This window comes from Colossoma macropomum, unplaced genomic scaffold (assembly GCF_904425465.1).
Source record: "Colossoma macropomum unplaced genomic scaffold, Colossoma_macropomum, whole genome shotgun sequence".
In the NCBI taxonomy this organism is placed as follows: Eukaryota; Metazoa; Chordata; class Actinopteri; order Characiformes; family Serrasalmidae; genus Colossoma; species Colossoma macropomum.
In genome coordinates, this window is record NW_023494803.1 from 17258797 (window position 1) to 17275912 (window position 17116).

The 17116-nt window shown below is 39.3% G+C and overlaps 1 protein-coding gene across 1 annotated transcript in view; it reads right to left on the minus strand.

Moving 5' to 3' along the window:
• The window catches only part of LOC118823783 (formin-1), a 110438-nt gene extending 95686 nt beyond the window's left edge, over window positions 1-14752 (minus strand). Inside the window, exons 1-2 of the mRNA XM_036593597.1 lie at window positions 14731-14752; window positions 10645-12406 (exon numbers count right to left, since the gene is read on the minus strand). Coding sequence (XP_036449490.1) covers window positions 10645-12289 — 1645 coding nt within the window. The 5' untranslated portion in view covers window positions 12290-12406; window positions 14731-14752. The remainder of the gene's footprint in view (window positions 1-10644; window positions 12407-14730) is intronic.
• Between the last annotated feature and the right edge of the window lie 2364 nt (window positions 14753-17116).

Genomic DNA, 17116 nt, shown 5'->3' on the forward strand with positions numbered 1-17116 from the left:
TAAAGAGCCTCCACATAATGTAAAGGTTCTACAACAATTAAAAGTTTGCCCTACAGCCACACGTCCAAGCCAAGAACCACGCAGGAACCTTTATTTTTAAGAGTGTAAATTATCACTCCTATTTTCAGATGATTGATAAATGCTACACACTATTATAGGCTTGGCTTCTCCACTAGATATGTGGCTGCGTACAAAGCAACAGCTTTTGCATCTTTACTGATTTGCATGAACCACATCCTGGAAAGTCTCACAATGTCCTCCTCCTTTTATTCTGTCCCTAGCTGTCCTTCCAGCTCATCTGGATTGGCTGTGCCCTCATGAACATGAGCAGATCCCACTGAGAAGGATGAGTCTGAGTGCTGTGATGTCCTGAAGGGCAAAGCTGTAATGCAGCATAGCACGAAGCTCACAGGACTCACTGCCACTCCACTCATCTACTGTTCAGCACAGGCAAGGCAAAAAAAGCCAGCCACTGGAAAACAAACGCAATCATTCACCCTTGACTTCCCTGCGTGGAGGATTAGGGAAGAACAGAACATTTGCGTAAAATGTGGCAGTCTGAGATTTTTGTTTTAAAAAATTTTGTATCATTTTATAGTCTACTGATTTTATGACAATTTGTGATTGTAAATGGTGGAAAAATGGATGTAATTACACAGTAAAAACTAGCGCCCAATTCAGTACCAGTTTTAACATGCCCTCATTCACCTGGCCTCACTGTTTCCCCTCAGTGGAATCCCCAATGCCATATTAAGGGCAATCAATAGTGGTAATTGGGAGAGTTGGGAAATTCCCAGTGGGCCAGTAGCATTTTTGGGCCAGTTACTGTAAAATGCATGAATGTTCTGACAAACTATAAATCTGTAGTAAATATGGATTGAACCAGCAGCTCCCACCTCAAGTGCTACAGCCTCGGTCGTACAGTGGATTAGATAAAGCTAAACGTAGTTTCTTATTCTCATTTTCCATTCAACTTTAAATGATGTAGCACTTGCATTCAGACACCTTTGTGGGTGCTAGTGTGTAATTGCTGCACTATTTAAGGTGGAACAAAAAAAAAAAAAGAAGCTAACATCGGCCTTGAAAGATTTAGCACAGCGGTGTGAATCAGGTACTGGCTAACACAACAGTAGCCACGTTTACATGCAGTTTGATAATCCGTTAATAATCCGACTAATAGCTCAATCGCAATAGAACACGTCCATGTAAACACCTCAATCGGAATAGACTAGTCTGATTGAGGCCATTCGGAATACAATTTCTATCCGATTGAACGAGGTGGGTAAACTTCTAAATAATCCGTTAAATAGAAGAATAATAGCCATGTAAACGCCTGAATCCGATTACATTCCAAGCGGAACGTGTAAGTATGTTCTGCGCATGTGCGTCGCGTCATGGCGAAAGTTTATACCGTTCAACATGGCGGAGCAGAAACTGGTCTGCAGAGGAGACGGAGTTTATGCTCTGAGCTTTAAAAGACGGCGGTGGGACGGACGTCCAGCTTATGTGTCTCACAACACGACGTCTTCCTCTCGGCCTTCTTTAATAAGGACATGTGTAGGACGTTTTCCTGAGTCTGACATCATTTTAAAGCAATTAAAACACGAGCGCGCCAACTGGAAACTCATCTCACGCGGACTGGACCTCACGTGATGTTCGCTGTCATGGTAACGTTTACTCTAAACGCGACTCCACGCATGCGCGTCATTTTGCATCGGATTACTTGTAGTGAGCATGTAAACGAAGATTTTCCATCAAATCGTTGAATAGAGTGTGCATATAAACACCTCTGTAATCGGATTGGCAAAAATCTTTGCATGTAAACATAGCCAGTGAGTGCTCTACAGAGCTCATTATTTTTTTTTAGCAGTTTTCATGCATTAATCAATTGAGGATGGACAGCAGCAGTGAAACTGCATAAAATCAAAGTGGCACCGAGAAGACAAGGGTGAAAAACCTGTTTAAGGAGGATGAGGACACAGCAAGGACAATTTTTTAGCAAGCAGTAGTTTGTAGCATATTGTCTGTCATGATTGTCACATTTAATATAAAAGCTGTTGCCAGTTTTGAGTTTACACGGTTTTCATTATTGCAGAGGATAGAAGCAAACAGTCAAACAATAGAAAGCAATAAGATTAACTATACAAATATAATAAATGGTAACGGCACATTTCAAAGAACATGTAACCCATTTTATATCCGCTTAGTGTACAGTTAAAACACCAGTAAAATAGGCCAAAACTGATAGATACACCCATTTCACAAAGTGTTCAGTGTTCTGTTTATCTGTCTCATAAACCACATGAATGCACATATCGGGTTACCCAGTCCCTCCTTGGAGAAAACTACTGTTCTGCTTGAAATTGAAAGCAACCCATAGGCAGTAAACTACTGTGAAATGCTTAACATTTAAAAACCATGACATTCGGTTTGCTGAGCTTTAAGTTACAAACTACTCCATCTCTTACACATGAATTTTGATACAGCTTCATCACTGTACTATGCTAGCTGGATAGTTAGCATGCTATAGGCTAGACGGCTAACAACAACAAAAAGAAAGCCACTAGATCACCTCTCTACACCAAGTTTATAACCAGAAAAAACAATTACTCACAAATGTTATGTATTTTATGTTTAAACAAAAAAAGTTTTGCATTGAAAAGTTTGCATGCCTAGCCGATTAGCTCACTGAGGCTAACCTGCTGAGGGCGAGTGCATTGTTAACACTCAAAAAGTGAACAAGGGCAAGTTAAAATAGTAATTGAAACAGGCCCGAGTTTATGGCAATGCTTCAGCTCCATTGCAATGTAGAGAAGGAATTTCCCTGAATGAGTTTCTTATTCAGAAAAAATTACACGTTGGGCATAATTAGGGGTAATCAGTGAGAGCTATTCTCGATGCATCATACCCTGCTGGGAGTGAGGAAGCATCCTCTTTAGCCTCATAGATCAGAATCAGTTTCATTCTGGGAAAAGAACTCGGCCTTCGCTGGGTTTTGTTCACGTCAGCTGAACAGAATATAAAGTGTAGTGTTCTACTTCCTATTGACTGCCAGGCCTGAAAAAAACAGAAACTTGTCAACTGACTCTCTCTAGAGTGATTAGATTCATATGACCACTAGAGTGATTAGTTTATATCATTAGGGCATCATCGATGCTATCCCTGAGCAAGATGAGTGGAGGGATTACCTCAGCACTGGGTTAGAGGAGCAGTGGTCTGTGTCTGTGCTTAAGGATTAAAGTCTATGCTTACATAGATGTTATGCTTTAGACTGATCTCAGGCCAGTTTAGCCTACCCTGTCATACCATCCATTGCCATGGTCCTCACCATCTTGAAAAGCTACTAAACATGATACTTTAGTAGACACAATAACCCAAAGTTGCATACAATCAATTCTGATCATCAAATGAACATACACAAGTTTCGCTGCTAGTTTTGTTATTTTCTTTGGAGTATCTGTACAATCAAATTTAAGTGTGTGTAAATTTGTGTAACAACTTGAAAACGTCAAAAGTAAAATCCACCTCACATTCTGCAATAACATAGCTCAAGTAGTGTAAGGAAATAATCACACTACACAATCACATCATCTTCACAGATCAAGACATTTTGTTCATTTCACATTTTAATCTATTCAGTTGCAATTTTAATGCTATATTTAAACTCAGGCCAGTAGGATGTGCAGTGCACTCTCTGCGCCACCCTAAGCTCAATCGTTAGCTTATGACCCCACTGAATGCTTTCCTTTAATACACTCTGAACTCTACATCATTCTGTAGTCAGTGTCCTGTTATATCAGTAACTCTGGGCCTAAGCAGGTTTTCTCTATGGAGAAAATCAATGGCATTATGATAATTTCCACTGTTGCACTCTGTGGTGTTCCAACCTCAGTATGTTTTTGTCCGTCGTTATTTATGAGCTTGTTTAGCAGCAGCAGTACCAATGCCAGCAGCAATACCCGTAATGCTACAGCATGCTACAAATAAGCTAACACTGTGCATTGAAATGATGTTGCATGAAAGGCTGCTATTAGTCTACTATTACATTCCAACACTATTATATAACAAGACCAGCTACTCAAACTGCAGGCTACTACTGCCATTGCATCTTAAGTACAGCAATTTTGTGAGGTATTTTGGTGGAAGTGCCAGTTTTATGATGTCAGTTCTGCACGCAGCAGTGTCAGCTTGAAGGTAACGTTATTCACATTTCGACTCCTTAACAACCTCGGAATTCAGAGGATCCAGTGACGTTTGTAGGAAAAATATGTATATATGGCAAAATGTTCCAGTGTTTTTTGTTTACCAAAGGGTGCAATAGCAGCACAAAACACCTTTCATTTTTCCCTTGAGGAAATCAGCTTAGAGCTGCAGTTCCTCAATGGTCATGACTGCAACTACAAATTGACGACACCACTTCAGATGTCTGTTGGCTCACTATCGAAACATCTGCATGGATTAGGGCATGCTTCCAGTAAATTATATTTATATGACAAAAAACTGTAGTGCTTTCTATTTATTTTTAATTGTAGTTTCCATGCACTGAATCTGATCAATCAAGTGGCCTCAAGTCAGCGCTTGTTTTAGCACTGTAGGACAGTTTCATGAATCAGGTGCAGTTCTTAAGTCATTCAAATGTGTGCTAATCTTACAGAATTGTAATGAATAAGCATCAATATTACCATGTTTACTGCTAGGTTTAATAAGACACAATCACTTTATTCATGCTCACTGATTCAGTGTATGCACAATGAGCCTCATAAGCAGTAGAGCCAACAGTGATAAAATGGTATCTAAATTTGAGAACTGTTGACAGGGCAGACTGAAGGGCAGGTGTCATCCTAACCAATTTTAGCAGTGTCCCCGTAACTTTTCAAAGTAATTAATTATTGAAAGAAGGTTCCAGAGGACTCACAAAAATGTCCCCATCGTTTTTCTCTTTTAAGAGCAGTGGTATACTACATGGAATTAAGATGCTACACTTAAGATGCTATTGCTCATTTTCTCAGAGTTCATCTGTCTCATATTGTAGACATGCCAGGAGCAGTTTCAACTGATAAAAACACACACACACACACACACACACACACACACACACAAACTTTAAAACTCAATTCTAGTCTAAGCCAAGGATGCAAGTTTTACCTTCATTTTTTCCAGTGGCCAGTAGAATGGAAATGAACTCTGATATTTACTGTGGTCAAATGAAATATTTTCCCCTATAACTCTGTTATCAGATGAACTAAGTTGGATCTCTCTCTGAAATGCTGTGACTCTTAGTTAAGCTACTAGTGAGCAATGAGGGTGAGAGCCCCTTGTAGCGAATGCATATTTCACATCTCTCTACAAAGATGCCAAAATATAGTGGACAGCCCAACTGCAGCTTTCTTCATATCATATCATAGCATTTAACACAATAAAACCACATTTATAAATGTTGCCTTGTTTGCTCATCTATAATGACACAAATCCAGTTCACTTCTTGTTTTGTAAATTATACACCTTTCCATCAATATTATTAAAAAAAAAGAATGCATATTATAAAAATCTAAGGGACCTCCAAAACAGGCAGAAATTGCATTTTATGACTACTGTGCATGCCACTTAGATCAATATGGAGATCCATTATAACTAAAATAAATGAGTGTCAAGTGACATCTGCCCTGTGTCTGGTGAAATTCTTTGGTAATTTGTGTCTGGGATAATTTAAGGTAACGTGAAGGACAGCAGGAATGACTATGAGTACAGGTCTGCGTGACTGGCAGAGGAAGAGATCATTACTGAGAATCGGATTATACCCCTCCCCTCCCTGCCACCCCCTTCCCTCCCTCATACAATCCCAGAATGCCTGTGTCTGTCAGACAAAGTATCTTTCACATCAGCCTAATACCAGTCCTCACACATTAACCCTTGAGATGTTGAGAAGTTAAGAGTTATTATTATATAATATATATATATAATATATATATTAATATAATATATATATATAATAATATATAATAATATAATATATATATATTATATTATATAAGAGTCAGTTTTCATCAAATTCAAATCATAATAAAACATCTCCTCTACTATCTGCAAGCAAAAATATGATATCAATTCATAGTTCAGAATATGCACACTCAACAAAATGTTTCTGCTTGTTTCATTGAGCTACAATTGAGAAACAATGGATATCAAAATACACAACACTTTTGTTATAAAGGACTTTTGGTTAAATTAAACTTCACAGAAAGATACAGTATTGTGCAAAAGTCAGAGACCATGCTTCTTTTATGTAATTTCCAGTCAAAACATGCATCAAGTGGAAGTTATTCATATTTCAACATCAGGAAAAAAGCAAAACATTATTTTTCACACATAAGCCTCAACAACTATAATATATTTTTTTTAGTATTTAGTCTGTCCATGATTTATCTTTATTACAGCTTCTTTTCTGTTTAGGTGACTTGCTTTCAGTTTTTCAAAGAAATCTGCAGGGATATTTTTCCACACCTCCAAAGTTCACACTTAGAAGTTGGTTGTTTTCTGTTTCTCCCAATCTGAGTAATCCCAAACATTCAGTGATGTTAAGTTCTGGACTCTGGGGTGTACAGTCCATTATTCTGAGAACAAGGGTATAGGAGTGAGTTTGACATTGGGGGGACACATTTGCTACTATAAATCTGTCACAGAGCTGAATAGCTGCTTGAAAACAATTCTGAATGGGATTCAAGAGGCTTATGAGAAATTAAGCATATTTTATTATTTCTGTTTATTGATCTGAAAAACTGGCATTGAACAGTATGGAGACACTCGAAGAAGAGCTTACTTGTGTTCTCTGACAAAGCTGAAGTCAGTTTGTTCAAATTTTCCCATTCCACCTTAAATGGTATGGTAGTTATTAGCACTAGAATGTCAATTGTTGAATGTCAAAATGTCAGTCAGCTTCATTGTTCTCTGTGGCTAAAATCTGGCCAATATGTAACATTATTGTCCTGTTTCATGTGTACAACATAGAACATTTAAAAATGACAGAAAAATTAGTTCGATTTTATACGGTGAAGTTGACTGCTGTTTTCTAAGCTAATGACACATTGCATGCACTTAAGACAGAAAGGTAAATGGCTAGGGTAAATGAAATAATGACTAAATTACATGTTTTAAACATTACAGATGTCCTGAGGTAAACTGGCATTTCCCCACCTAACCATGAAGAACTAATCCCATTCAAACAGGGCTTAAGGCAAGTTAAAAAAAAACCCTCAGTAACATCGTGTCCTGTGATGATTTGATTTATCTTGTTTTGGTGGCATTATGCTGAAATGAGATGCAGTTTGGGAGACAGCCGGCTAAGATTACCATATGTTTTTTGAAAGCTTGAGCATAGCTAACTTAAACCCTCCTAGCACCCTCATTAGCCATTGTTGCTATTTGTTGTGCTCTCATCACTGACCTCAAGTTTAAAGCTGGTGAAAGCTAACCTTATTAGCTACCAGATGCTCCAGTGAGGCGAACGCTGAGGTCGGTAAAACTGGTGGTTGGAGGATATTCAAACAAAACATTTTTTTTTCAGTCAAAAATTCTTTATTTTTGAACAAGCACCTCAACACAGGCCTTAACAAAGGCTAAGAGAAGGCCCAGCACCACCTGACCCTAACCTTAACCCAACACACAGCATAGCATGAAATGGGAAGCATGAAATATTAGCATAAATTTTTTTTTCCCCTGCAGTATAATTTTTGGGCGGGATACATGCACCTATTTCCAATATTGTGTGGAACATGTCCCACCCATCCCACCTGGTTCCTACACCAATGTCTGACTTGCACATTTTATTCTGTTTTGTCTATTTTCTTTTCTCAGTAATGGTTTCTTGACAGATGCACACCCTTTCAGACTCAGTGTTTTCTTCTCACAGTAGAAGAATTGGCAGAAACACCTGTGGTTTTATTCAGATCTGAAGTAAGAGTGGATCTTGATTTTCTCTTCTATCTCAAAGATTAAACTTTTATTTGCATGTTTATCTGATGGGGACGGTTTTGATGGTCTACCAGGTCTTGCATGGTTGTTAGGACTCCCATTTTCTCCGTATGTTGTAGTAATCTTTGAAGTTCAGTTTTGGAAACTCCAATTTTTTTCACTTATTTTCCTTTGACTTTCCCCTTCCTTATTTAAGTACATTATCATATATCAGCAATGTCTCTTTTAAAAAAATTAACAACTTGTACTTAATGGCTGTTTTGACAGCAATTTAAGTAAGTGAAATTTGGTCTGTGACCCGTAGTACCAACCCATTCAGTCATTTTGTACAAATCAATAACTGTGCAAAAAGCATTTGCATGCATGACCCAGGATGCGCTTCATGTTGTGCTTCTGCATAAGATGTTAGCAAGATTTTCTCATAATCATTATACATACTTACATACTGTATTGATAAATGCTATGTGCTTTGTTAAACTAGTTTTTCTTTGACAAAGCATCCAAAGGAAGCTTTGTTGACACCACATTCATTACTCTCAGAGTCTAATGTGATTATGACCCGATGACTTTAGCAAAAAGCAAAGGACTGACCCTTTCCACAATGTTCTCCGTCAGACCACACAGCATCTCAAACAAGGAGCCAAAATAGCCAGAACTGACACTGTGGTGCATAATAATCTATGATCAAATCAGCCGGTGAGTTGGAAACTACACAGTGCAGCATGGAGGGGGGTGGCTGCATCCATTCTGCCCCAAGCAAAGGAAGCTGAGGGGTACATTGTCTGATAATTGATCAGCAAATCACAGATCCACAGAGCTGAAGCTAGTGATGTGTGCAAACGGCTTAACCAAAAGGGCACACCATAAATTTTGTATTTTTCTTTTTTCTTATTGATGCTGTCACCATGACCATGAGATGATGCTTACAAGCTGTGGCACTGAAGTTCGGAAGTTCTTTTTTTTTTGTTTGAGCAGCACAAAGCCTTAATCCCCTTTTCTAAGTAATGCCCCAGAGTAGCCAGTCTGGATCTGTAAAATCAAGGCAGCTTCTCCCTCAACAGGATGTAGCTCCAAAGGTGCGGAGCAAATTGGCAATGCTTGAGTTAACGTTACATTCATGGGAGCAGCACAAGCATTTGAACCCCAGGCCGATCAAGTGACTTTGATCCAAGGGGTCAGGCCTACAATCCAGACACTCTCATTCGCCCACATGTACACATTCACACACAAAGTATTCAGTACCGGGTCATCAGGATCAAGGGGGAATGAGGCCTAAAGTCCGGTGTCAGGGTTTATGCTTTAAACAAGCAGTCACATGACCACAAAGAAGTGGAACACTAACCAGAAAAAGAGCTGATGTACCTAAATCATTGCTGACAGAACAAATCCTCCATAAGAGAAACTTTACAGGAAAAGGAAAGTTCTTTTAGTGGAAGCTGAAGTAAAAGACTTTGTTCCAGGTCATTCTGAAGCATTGCTATTGGTCCATTTGGTATGAAATTTTCACACAGGAAAGGAGGGGCAATTGCACATGGGCTCACATTGGACAATTGTAGACCCAAAGATCCAGTTTCTTACCAGAATATCTCACCAATATCTCAACACTACACAGACAGTCATGATGTCTATTTATCTCCCTCTTATTCATAAAGCATCTCATGCTAATTATTTTCAAATGGATCGCTGCAAACTGCAACATGATATATTCATTATTTTTTCATTATTTTTAAGTCTACAGTCTTAAATAGATACTCTAGCATAAACATTTAAGTTGATGTTAGATGCTAGTAGGTGGTGTGCCTTGTGACAATCAACTTGTTTGAGACATAACAACAGCAAGTACACAAGTAAATTACATTGTCTTTTTTGTCACTGAAAGTAATCTTTGCATGGAGGCATTGATTTTTTTGGCACTGGGTTCAATAAGATTCTAGTTACACTACTGAACAGTGATGATATAAACCTTGCTAACCAAAATTGGTGACAGAAATAGAAAGGCTTTATTTCCCATTTACAGTAAATATATATGTAAGGCTGAAAGATTAATTGTTTTCATATCAAAATCACAGTTTGAACAAGTGTAACTGTCAAATCGCAAGAGCTGCAATTTTTTATTATTATAGAATACATTATCAACAATCTTGTCTTAGGTTTTAAATGGGGAAATTTAACCTAATAAAACAGGGCTTGTGAATTTCCTGTAGTTGAGTTAGACCAATCAGATGCAACAAAACACCCATGTCATGTGTGACATCACAACCATCACAACTAACTGGTGGTCTGATGGCACTGAGCACTCAAGCTTCTTGTCAGAAAAAGTGGATATTCTGGTCATCTTGCCCAAAAAAGTCTTGGAAATGAATTTATAGAGAATAATTGCATTTGCATCGCAATCACAATATTGAAATACAGAAATATCGCAATTCCAAAATCACCCAGGCCTAAATATATGTTTATATTGTAATGAGAGCACCACACCCTTATGGTATAAACCATAGAAAACACATTCCCACCGCTTTGTACAAGGAAGTAGCACATAACTCCACATAAACATACTGACTTCCATCTGACTCATGCAACACGCAGTTTAATGAAATAATTAAACTGAATAATCCATCTTTTCTTTAAAATGTTTCTTTTGGGAGACAATATAATTAAACCTTACCTTACACTCACCTGTAGTTGTAGAACCAGATGTGCCAGCAGTGCTCCATGTAGAGTTCCTGGTTCCTTGTCGGCTAAGGTTCAGGTCCAGCCTCGTAATAGTTCTACGGTTCCCATTTTTGTCTATGACTTCTGTTGTAACTTTGGGCTGATTCCCAGATTCTGACCATGACCCAGTTGCTTCATCTCTGTCTTCTTCCTTACCCCCATTCTCTTCAGGCAGCAATACAATGCGATGATTCAGCTGAGGACTGGACAGCTTGGAGGACAGTGGTGAAAGGACAGGGGACATACTCTGGAGACTGTTGGTTGGTGGGTAGGACACATTGAAAATGCCAGAAAGGGAAGGAGATGTGGGACTTTTGGTCCAGGGCCTAAGGTTAGAGACTCCAGACTGAGCTTGAGCATGGGCTGAGAGTGGAATCCTCATTGCCTCAGAATATCTGTCCCCCACGTTTGACTCTACCTCCTTTCTCTGAGTACAGTTTTCAGTGAAGGCCCTCACCTCTTTATGGTTCAAATGTTGGCAAATGTTGTGTCCCATAACAGAGCTGTCCTTGCTGGTATATGGCATAACTTCTACAGCACCAAAGGAAGCTTCTTTGGTCTCTAGGCAGGAATTGCACTGTACAGCATTGTCCATCTTTTGGCTCTCAGTCATGTCCCTCCTGTTGATATCATCATAGAGCTGAGCTGCAGTCTTACCTTCAGGCTTCTCTTCAAAATCCTCATTCCCTGTAGAACTGCTGTTCCTGCTAGGTCGTATGTTATTTCCACTGGCCATTTGGATATGGTCCTGCACATTATCCATGAAAGTACAGGTTGAAGCTCCATAACTCAGAGAGAACTGGTCCTCAAATTCTGTGAGCTCGGAACAGAGGTCCATTTCTGAGTCGAATGGACGTGAATCCTCCATGAAGTCCCAGCCTTCCTGAGCAGTTTGGAAGGGTCCTTCCATTGGGAGAAGTGGCTCGCTGCCGACACTGGCATAGGAGCCTGAACCTGCATTAAACAAGGGGGTTCCAGCTGTCTGAATAACCATTGAGACTGCATCCAGATGAGTTTGTGGAAGCTCTGAAGCTGTGATGCTCTGTACTTTCTTATTCATCTTACTCTGCAAGAACTCTTCAGCACTGTCTGTCTTCTTACCGGCCAACTTTTTCAACCTCCTAACTCGGGAGGCTGCTCTTTTATGGTCTGGGGACAACAAAAGGGCATGTTGAAGGTTGCTGCTGCTAAGATCATGCAAAAGATGTCCTGCATAAGCTTCAGGCTGACCTGGGAACTTCCCATCCTGGTTGCCCATTTTGACCCTGGCTGCGCAGTCACCGCATAGAGACAGGAGATCCACCAGCAACTGCAAGTGTTCCGCAGACAGCCACTGAACCTCAGCTAAAACTCCTTTTGTTGAATTGCAAGACTGGGAGGCATCGCCCGCTGGCTTGTAAGACTGGCCTCTTTGTTTGGCCCTTGCGGGATCTTCATCCCCCTGGTCATGCTGATTAGCGTACAGGGGCTGGCAGTCACGAGGGGCGCGGCTGCCATACGTAAAGCATCGGACCCTCCCAGTGGGGAAGTACAGGCTGATGTGGCTAAACTCCTGGATGGGTTTGTGCAGAAAGAGCACTGTGTGTGTGCCCTCCATTACGGGAGCCATTTAATTTATCACGCACTTACGTTAAATGGATCATCCCAGTGCTCCTGCCTTTGCTGGTAGACTGCTTGGGAAGAACCGACAGAGTGAAGGGTGTTCATCACCTGGACGATCGAAGTTCTGTTAAAGAGAAAGAGGCCATTAGGGGGAACAACATGATCATAAATCTGTTTAAGTACAAGGGCAAGTGAATGAAGGAATGGTTTATAAAATGTCAATTACAGTGCAGCTGAAAATCAGTTTAATCAAGAATACATTAGTCTGCAAAGAAATCCAGTTTCTGCTAACCATTCTTAATAACTTCACCATATGAATTTGAACTGAATGCCTGGCTGTAGCACACATTTGCTGTGAATTCTCATGTTGAGTGAAATAGTAAAGAACTGAATACAAATTAGAATAACTGCTGTGTAAAAATGCAAAACAGTGATGAACACAATGCAATAATAAGCTTCTTGTAGCCAATGAGTTATGAATGAGCATTTTCTGGAACACTGTCAGAAACTGGAAGACATTAGACTGACAAGGAAACGTGACATATTTTGGCAGAAACCTAAATAAAGTGAACTATCACAGGATCTGTCAATGTTGTCAGTTCCCCCAAAGTGTCATCCAGACTTTTTGAACAATTTTATTCCACACACTACCCTTTAAAAGTTTGGAATCACAGTTGAAAAGTTTAAAATCACTGTTTTGAATAACGTAAAATATATTTTTGCAGATACATGTATAATATTACACTAATGCTCTGTAGGTTTCAAGCGATTTGTAAGAAGCTTTAAAATCTAAGAGATGATAAATGGAGCTGCAGGTGATTACATAAATCTGAGAAAGCTGTATAACATTGAGAGTCAACATATAATAAAATGAATATCCAGAAAGCCTCACATTCCCAAAGCGGTAACCAAATCTTGCTAATCAGGTAGCTTTACTTTATGTCAAGAAATGACTATCAATACACTCTTAAAAATAAAGATGCCACAAAGGTCCTTTCCTAAAGAACCATTTTCTGAAAATCAGAAAGCTTAAATTCACATAATGAAAAGGTTCTATACTAATTTAAATGTTCTTCTTAGAACCTTTACTTTGGGACATTATGTGGAGATTATTTAAAACTTTAAAAGGGTTCTTCACACTCACACATCTGGTCTGCAGCAATGGTTCTGAGAAGAACTCTTAAGCTTTACATTATGTAAAGGCTCTTTAAACCACTTTTGCTTCCCTAAAGAACCTTTGGTAACACTTTATTTTGAGTGGTCCCTTGTAGATGATTAATAAACTCTTAACAGATTATCAGTAATGCATCAACAACATATCAGTGAAGCAGCAGTAGTGAAGCATCTGAATACACTGAAGTAAATATCTTGTAGATGTTCTGTTGATACATTCCTTACATTAAGTAGATGTATTGTTAATATGTTCCATTATGCAAAGTCTAGCCTTACCCAACCTTAGCCAAAACCTAACCCTGGCCATAACCCTAACCCTAACCTTAACCTCAACCCAAAACCTAATCCTAACCCTCATAGGTTTTTGACATGTTACGGAGAGTCCAATGAGTGTTTGTTTCATCTAAAAAGACCACTCAAAACAAAGTGTCACAGAATCTTTCAATGGTTGGTTCTTCAGAGAACCAAAAGTGGTTCTTCTATGGCATCACACAAAGAAAACCCTTTTTGGCACCTGTGCAGAGAGTTAAAGTTTATTGTTGGATTACATTTACTTTTTTAAACCATTGGTTTACGTTTTGTTGTCTAGTTCATAACATTTCAGTCTACACTGGGCTACTACTATTATTATTATTATTATTATTATTATTACTATTAGGTGTGCTGCTGACTATATGTATAGTGTTTCTCCAGAATATCCTTTTGTCTGTGTTATTATTTATCAACAGTTATTAAGATGACTAAACTTTTGAACACTAGTGTAAGCAGAACACTCTGTATTAGTGCTATTACTGCAGCCCACATCATTATGAGTTGACTATATTCTGATAAGAGTATACAGCACCAGTATACTATAACTATGATACTATGATGGAGGGCCATACTTTTGACTGTTAAATAGCAAGAAAGCAACATAATGTATCAACAGTAATACAACAAACAAATATTTACAAAATAAAAAGCACACAGTGCTTCTCCGTGCGTTTACACATGCTCAGAAGTTATGACACGTTTGTTTCTTTGCCCCATCACTGTTGGTTATTTGCCCCAGAAGAACTGCCCTTCAGCAAATCAGCAATCAGATGATTATTATTACCATATATAACCGCTGCGAGAACACAGTGCAGCACTAAGTTGTGCCTTCTCGTATGATCCCCCCACAAACAGCAGCATCCATCCATCCCACACTCCCGTTCTGCGCTGTGGAAATGTTGCATAACACGAGCGCCGCATGCGATAGGCAGGTGTGTAAAGAGCAGAGTTGAGCACACTTACCGGTTTCGCTCGCCGCCCGGGTTGTTTTCTCTCTGAACCGAGAGTCGAAGCGCTCAGCGCCCTGTTCTGAAGGGCGGCGTGGCTCAGCTCGGGAATGACAGGCGCCGGAGCCAATCAGAGCGAGGTGCTGTGCCCTTCCGCCGCTCTGATTGGTTGGCCATTGGGCTACAGGCTCAAGAGCAGGAGTCGCTGCGGGCAGCTGCGGATTTTCAGGTGCAGGCGAGAGCAGAAAAAAGAGGGGGAGGAGATCCTCTTCCATCCGAGCTACCACTGAAAACTTAAAGGCAACCAGCCAAGGCTGTTAGAATAATTATTTTTGTGCTTGGGAAGCCGGACAGTCGACAGAGAATTCAGGCCGTTTTCGCGTATTACAGCCGTAGCATCGCCGTGTCTTCCAAGTTTAGCATGTGAAACGTGTAAAGGAAAGTCATTTAGCTCGTAAACATCCTTATTTGCAGGCTAAATCATTGCATTGTTTGTAGCATCGTAACTCTTTGTGGTGTATGTAAATCAGCAATTTGAAGATTTTCCTGCCTGGAAATGATGCTTTGTTGGATACAGGAGGTTCATATGAAGGTTGCACAGTTCTTTTAAAGCGCAGCTGCACTGCATACTTTGCATATAAGCTATTATAGTTGATGAATGATTAAAGGGCCCATACACCTGACTTGGATTATTACCTAATGCAGGGGTGGCGAACTGAGTCCAGCACAGTTTGGTGATTTTTCTGCTTTTAAAGGGGAATTCCACCAAATGTTCAAGATTTCTGAATAATTGAGCCCTTGAGATGTAAACAAAGTCATCCAGAATGACTTGATGTGAAACGCTTCATTGTAGAGGCACAGACTCTGATTACTTCACAGTGGTGGTGATAGGAACCAGGTGTCACAATATCTACAACACAAATATAACCATTTTATTATCTAACTATCCAAACCGCCAATGAACCTGCACGTGTCTTCTTAGTTTTTATATGTCATGTTGACAATGGTAAAATAGTAATAAATCAGACAAAAATATGTTTTCTTTGGGATTATCTTACCTTACAGTACCCCACAGTTATCCTTCCACTATGAACAGATTAAAGTAAAAGGATTAAAATACATGTTAAGTCAAAATTTTATCACAAAAAATCATAAAGTAATTAAGATGTTACACATCAGGCAGCATGTCTCTAACCACTGTGAGCAATGCTGACTCTGCAAGGTTATCTAAAGTGAAGCATTTTACATCAAATCACTCTGAATGACTATTACATTTCACTCATTTAATTATGTAGAATTTTAGAAAAATGGGTGGAGATCCCCTTTAACACACGTACTAAATCCAGCAATAAGCTGCTGAGTTGAATCAGGTGTGTTTGACTAGGAAAACTACCAAACTGTGCTGAAATCTGACCTAATCCCTACCCCTGGCCTAATGAGTCAAATTAGCTCTGAGACCTTAAAAACCCAACAGTAGTCGAGTGATTAAAAAGCTGCCCAAGTTATGCACACACCACATTTTATCATTTATTTTTTCCAGTGCAACAAATGAACGATAATTGTCCATTACAACTGCAGAAATATATTTAGGTTTGTTCCATTCAGTGATGGTGTTCACTTCTTTTCATTGTGAAAATCAGCAAAATGTAATTTTGACTGGGGTGTCCATATTTTTGCATACAACAGTAACAGTGTTTACTGCATCAGACTCTTAGTCGAAAGCAAGGCCAAAGAGGAGCACAATAGATGCAGTTACTCATACCAGTTGACATTTCTCTTGAATTTGACATATGCATCAGTGTAATCTCATTTAGCACCTGTTTCTGTTTATCCAACCCCCATAACATACCCAGTGAACATTAAGACTACTAAGAGACTACTGGAAAAGCAAGCCTAGTGTGATCAGTGTGTGATGTTGTGCATATCCTTCATCCTTACAGCCCACCTTGTACCCTTAGGTCTTCTGGTAGCAGTCTACTCTCAGGCCCTGACACTGGACTGCCCACATTTGGGTGGCAGATAATTGGTGTTGTAGCCCTTAAACTGTGGAATTATATTATCTTTTATTTCCTCTTGTAATTTTCTTCTGAAGCCTCTTCTACTGTATTGTAAAGCAACCTTGTGCTGTATAAATAAACCTCATTATTATAATTATTGTTGTTATTATTATTACAGTGTAGAAGAGAGGAAGTCATTTGCAGATTTAATATTACTCAGCATGTCCTTAAAGCTAGTGTTGTAGTACTCAAGGCTGGTCATGAGGCCGTGAATCAACGGTCTCGGTCTTGTCTCAGTCTCAACATCATTTTGAGTCAGTCTTGTCTCGGTCTCGGGGTAAGGTGACATTATTAAATATCAACACCTTCAACCTGAACAAAAAAAGTCCTTTTTCTACATGTTTA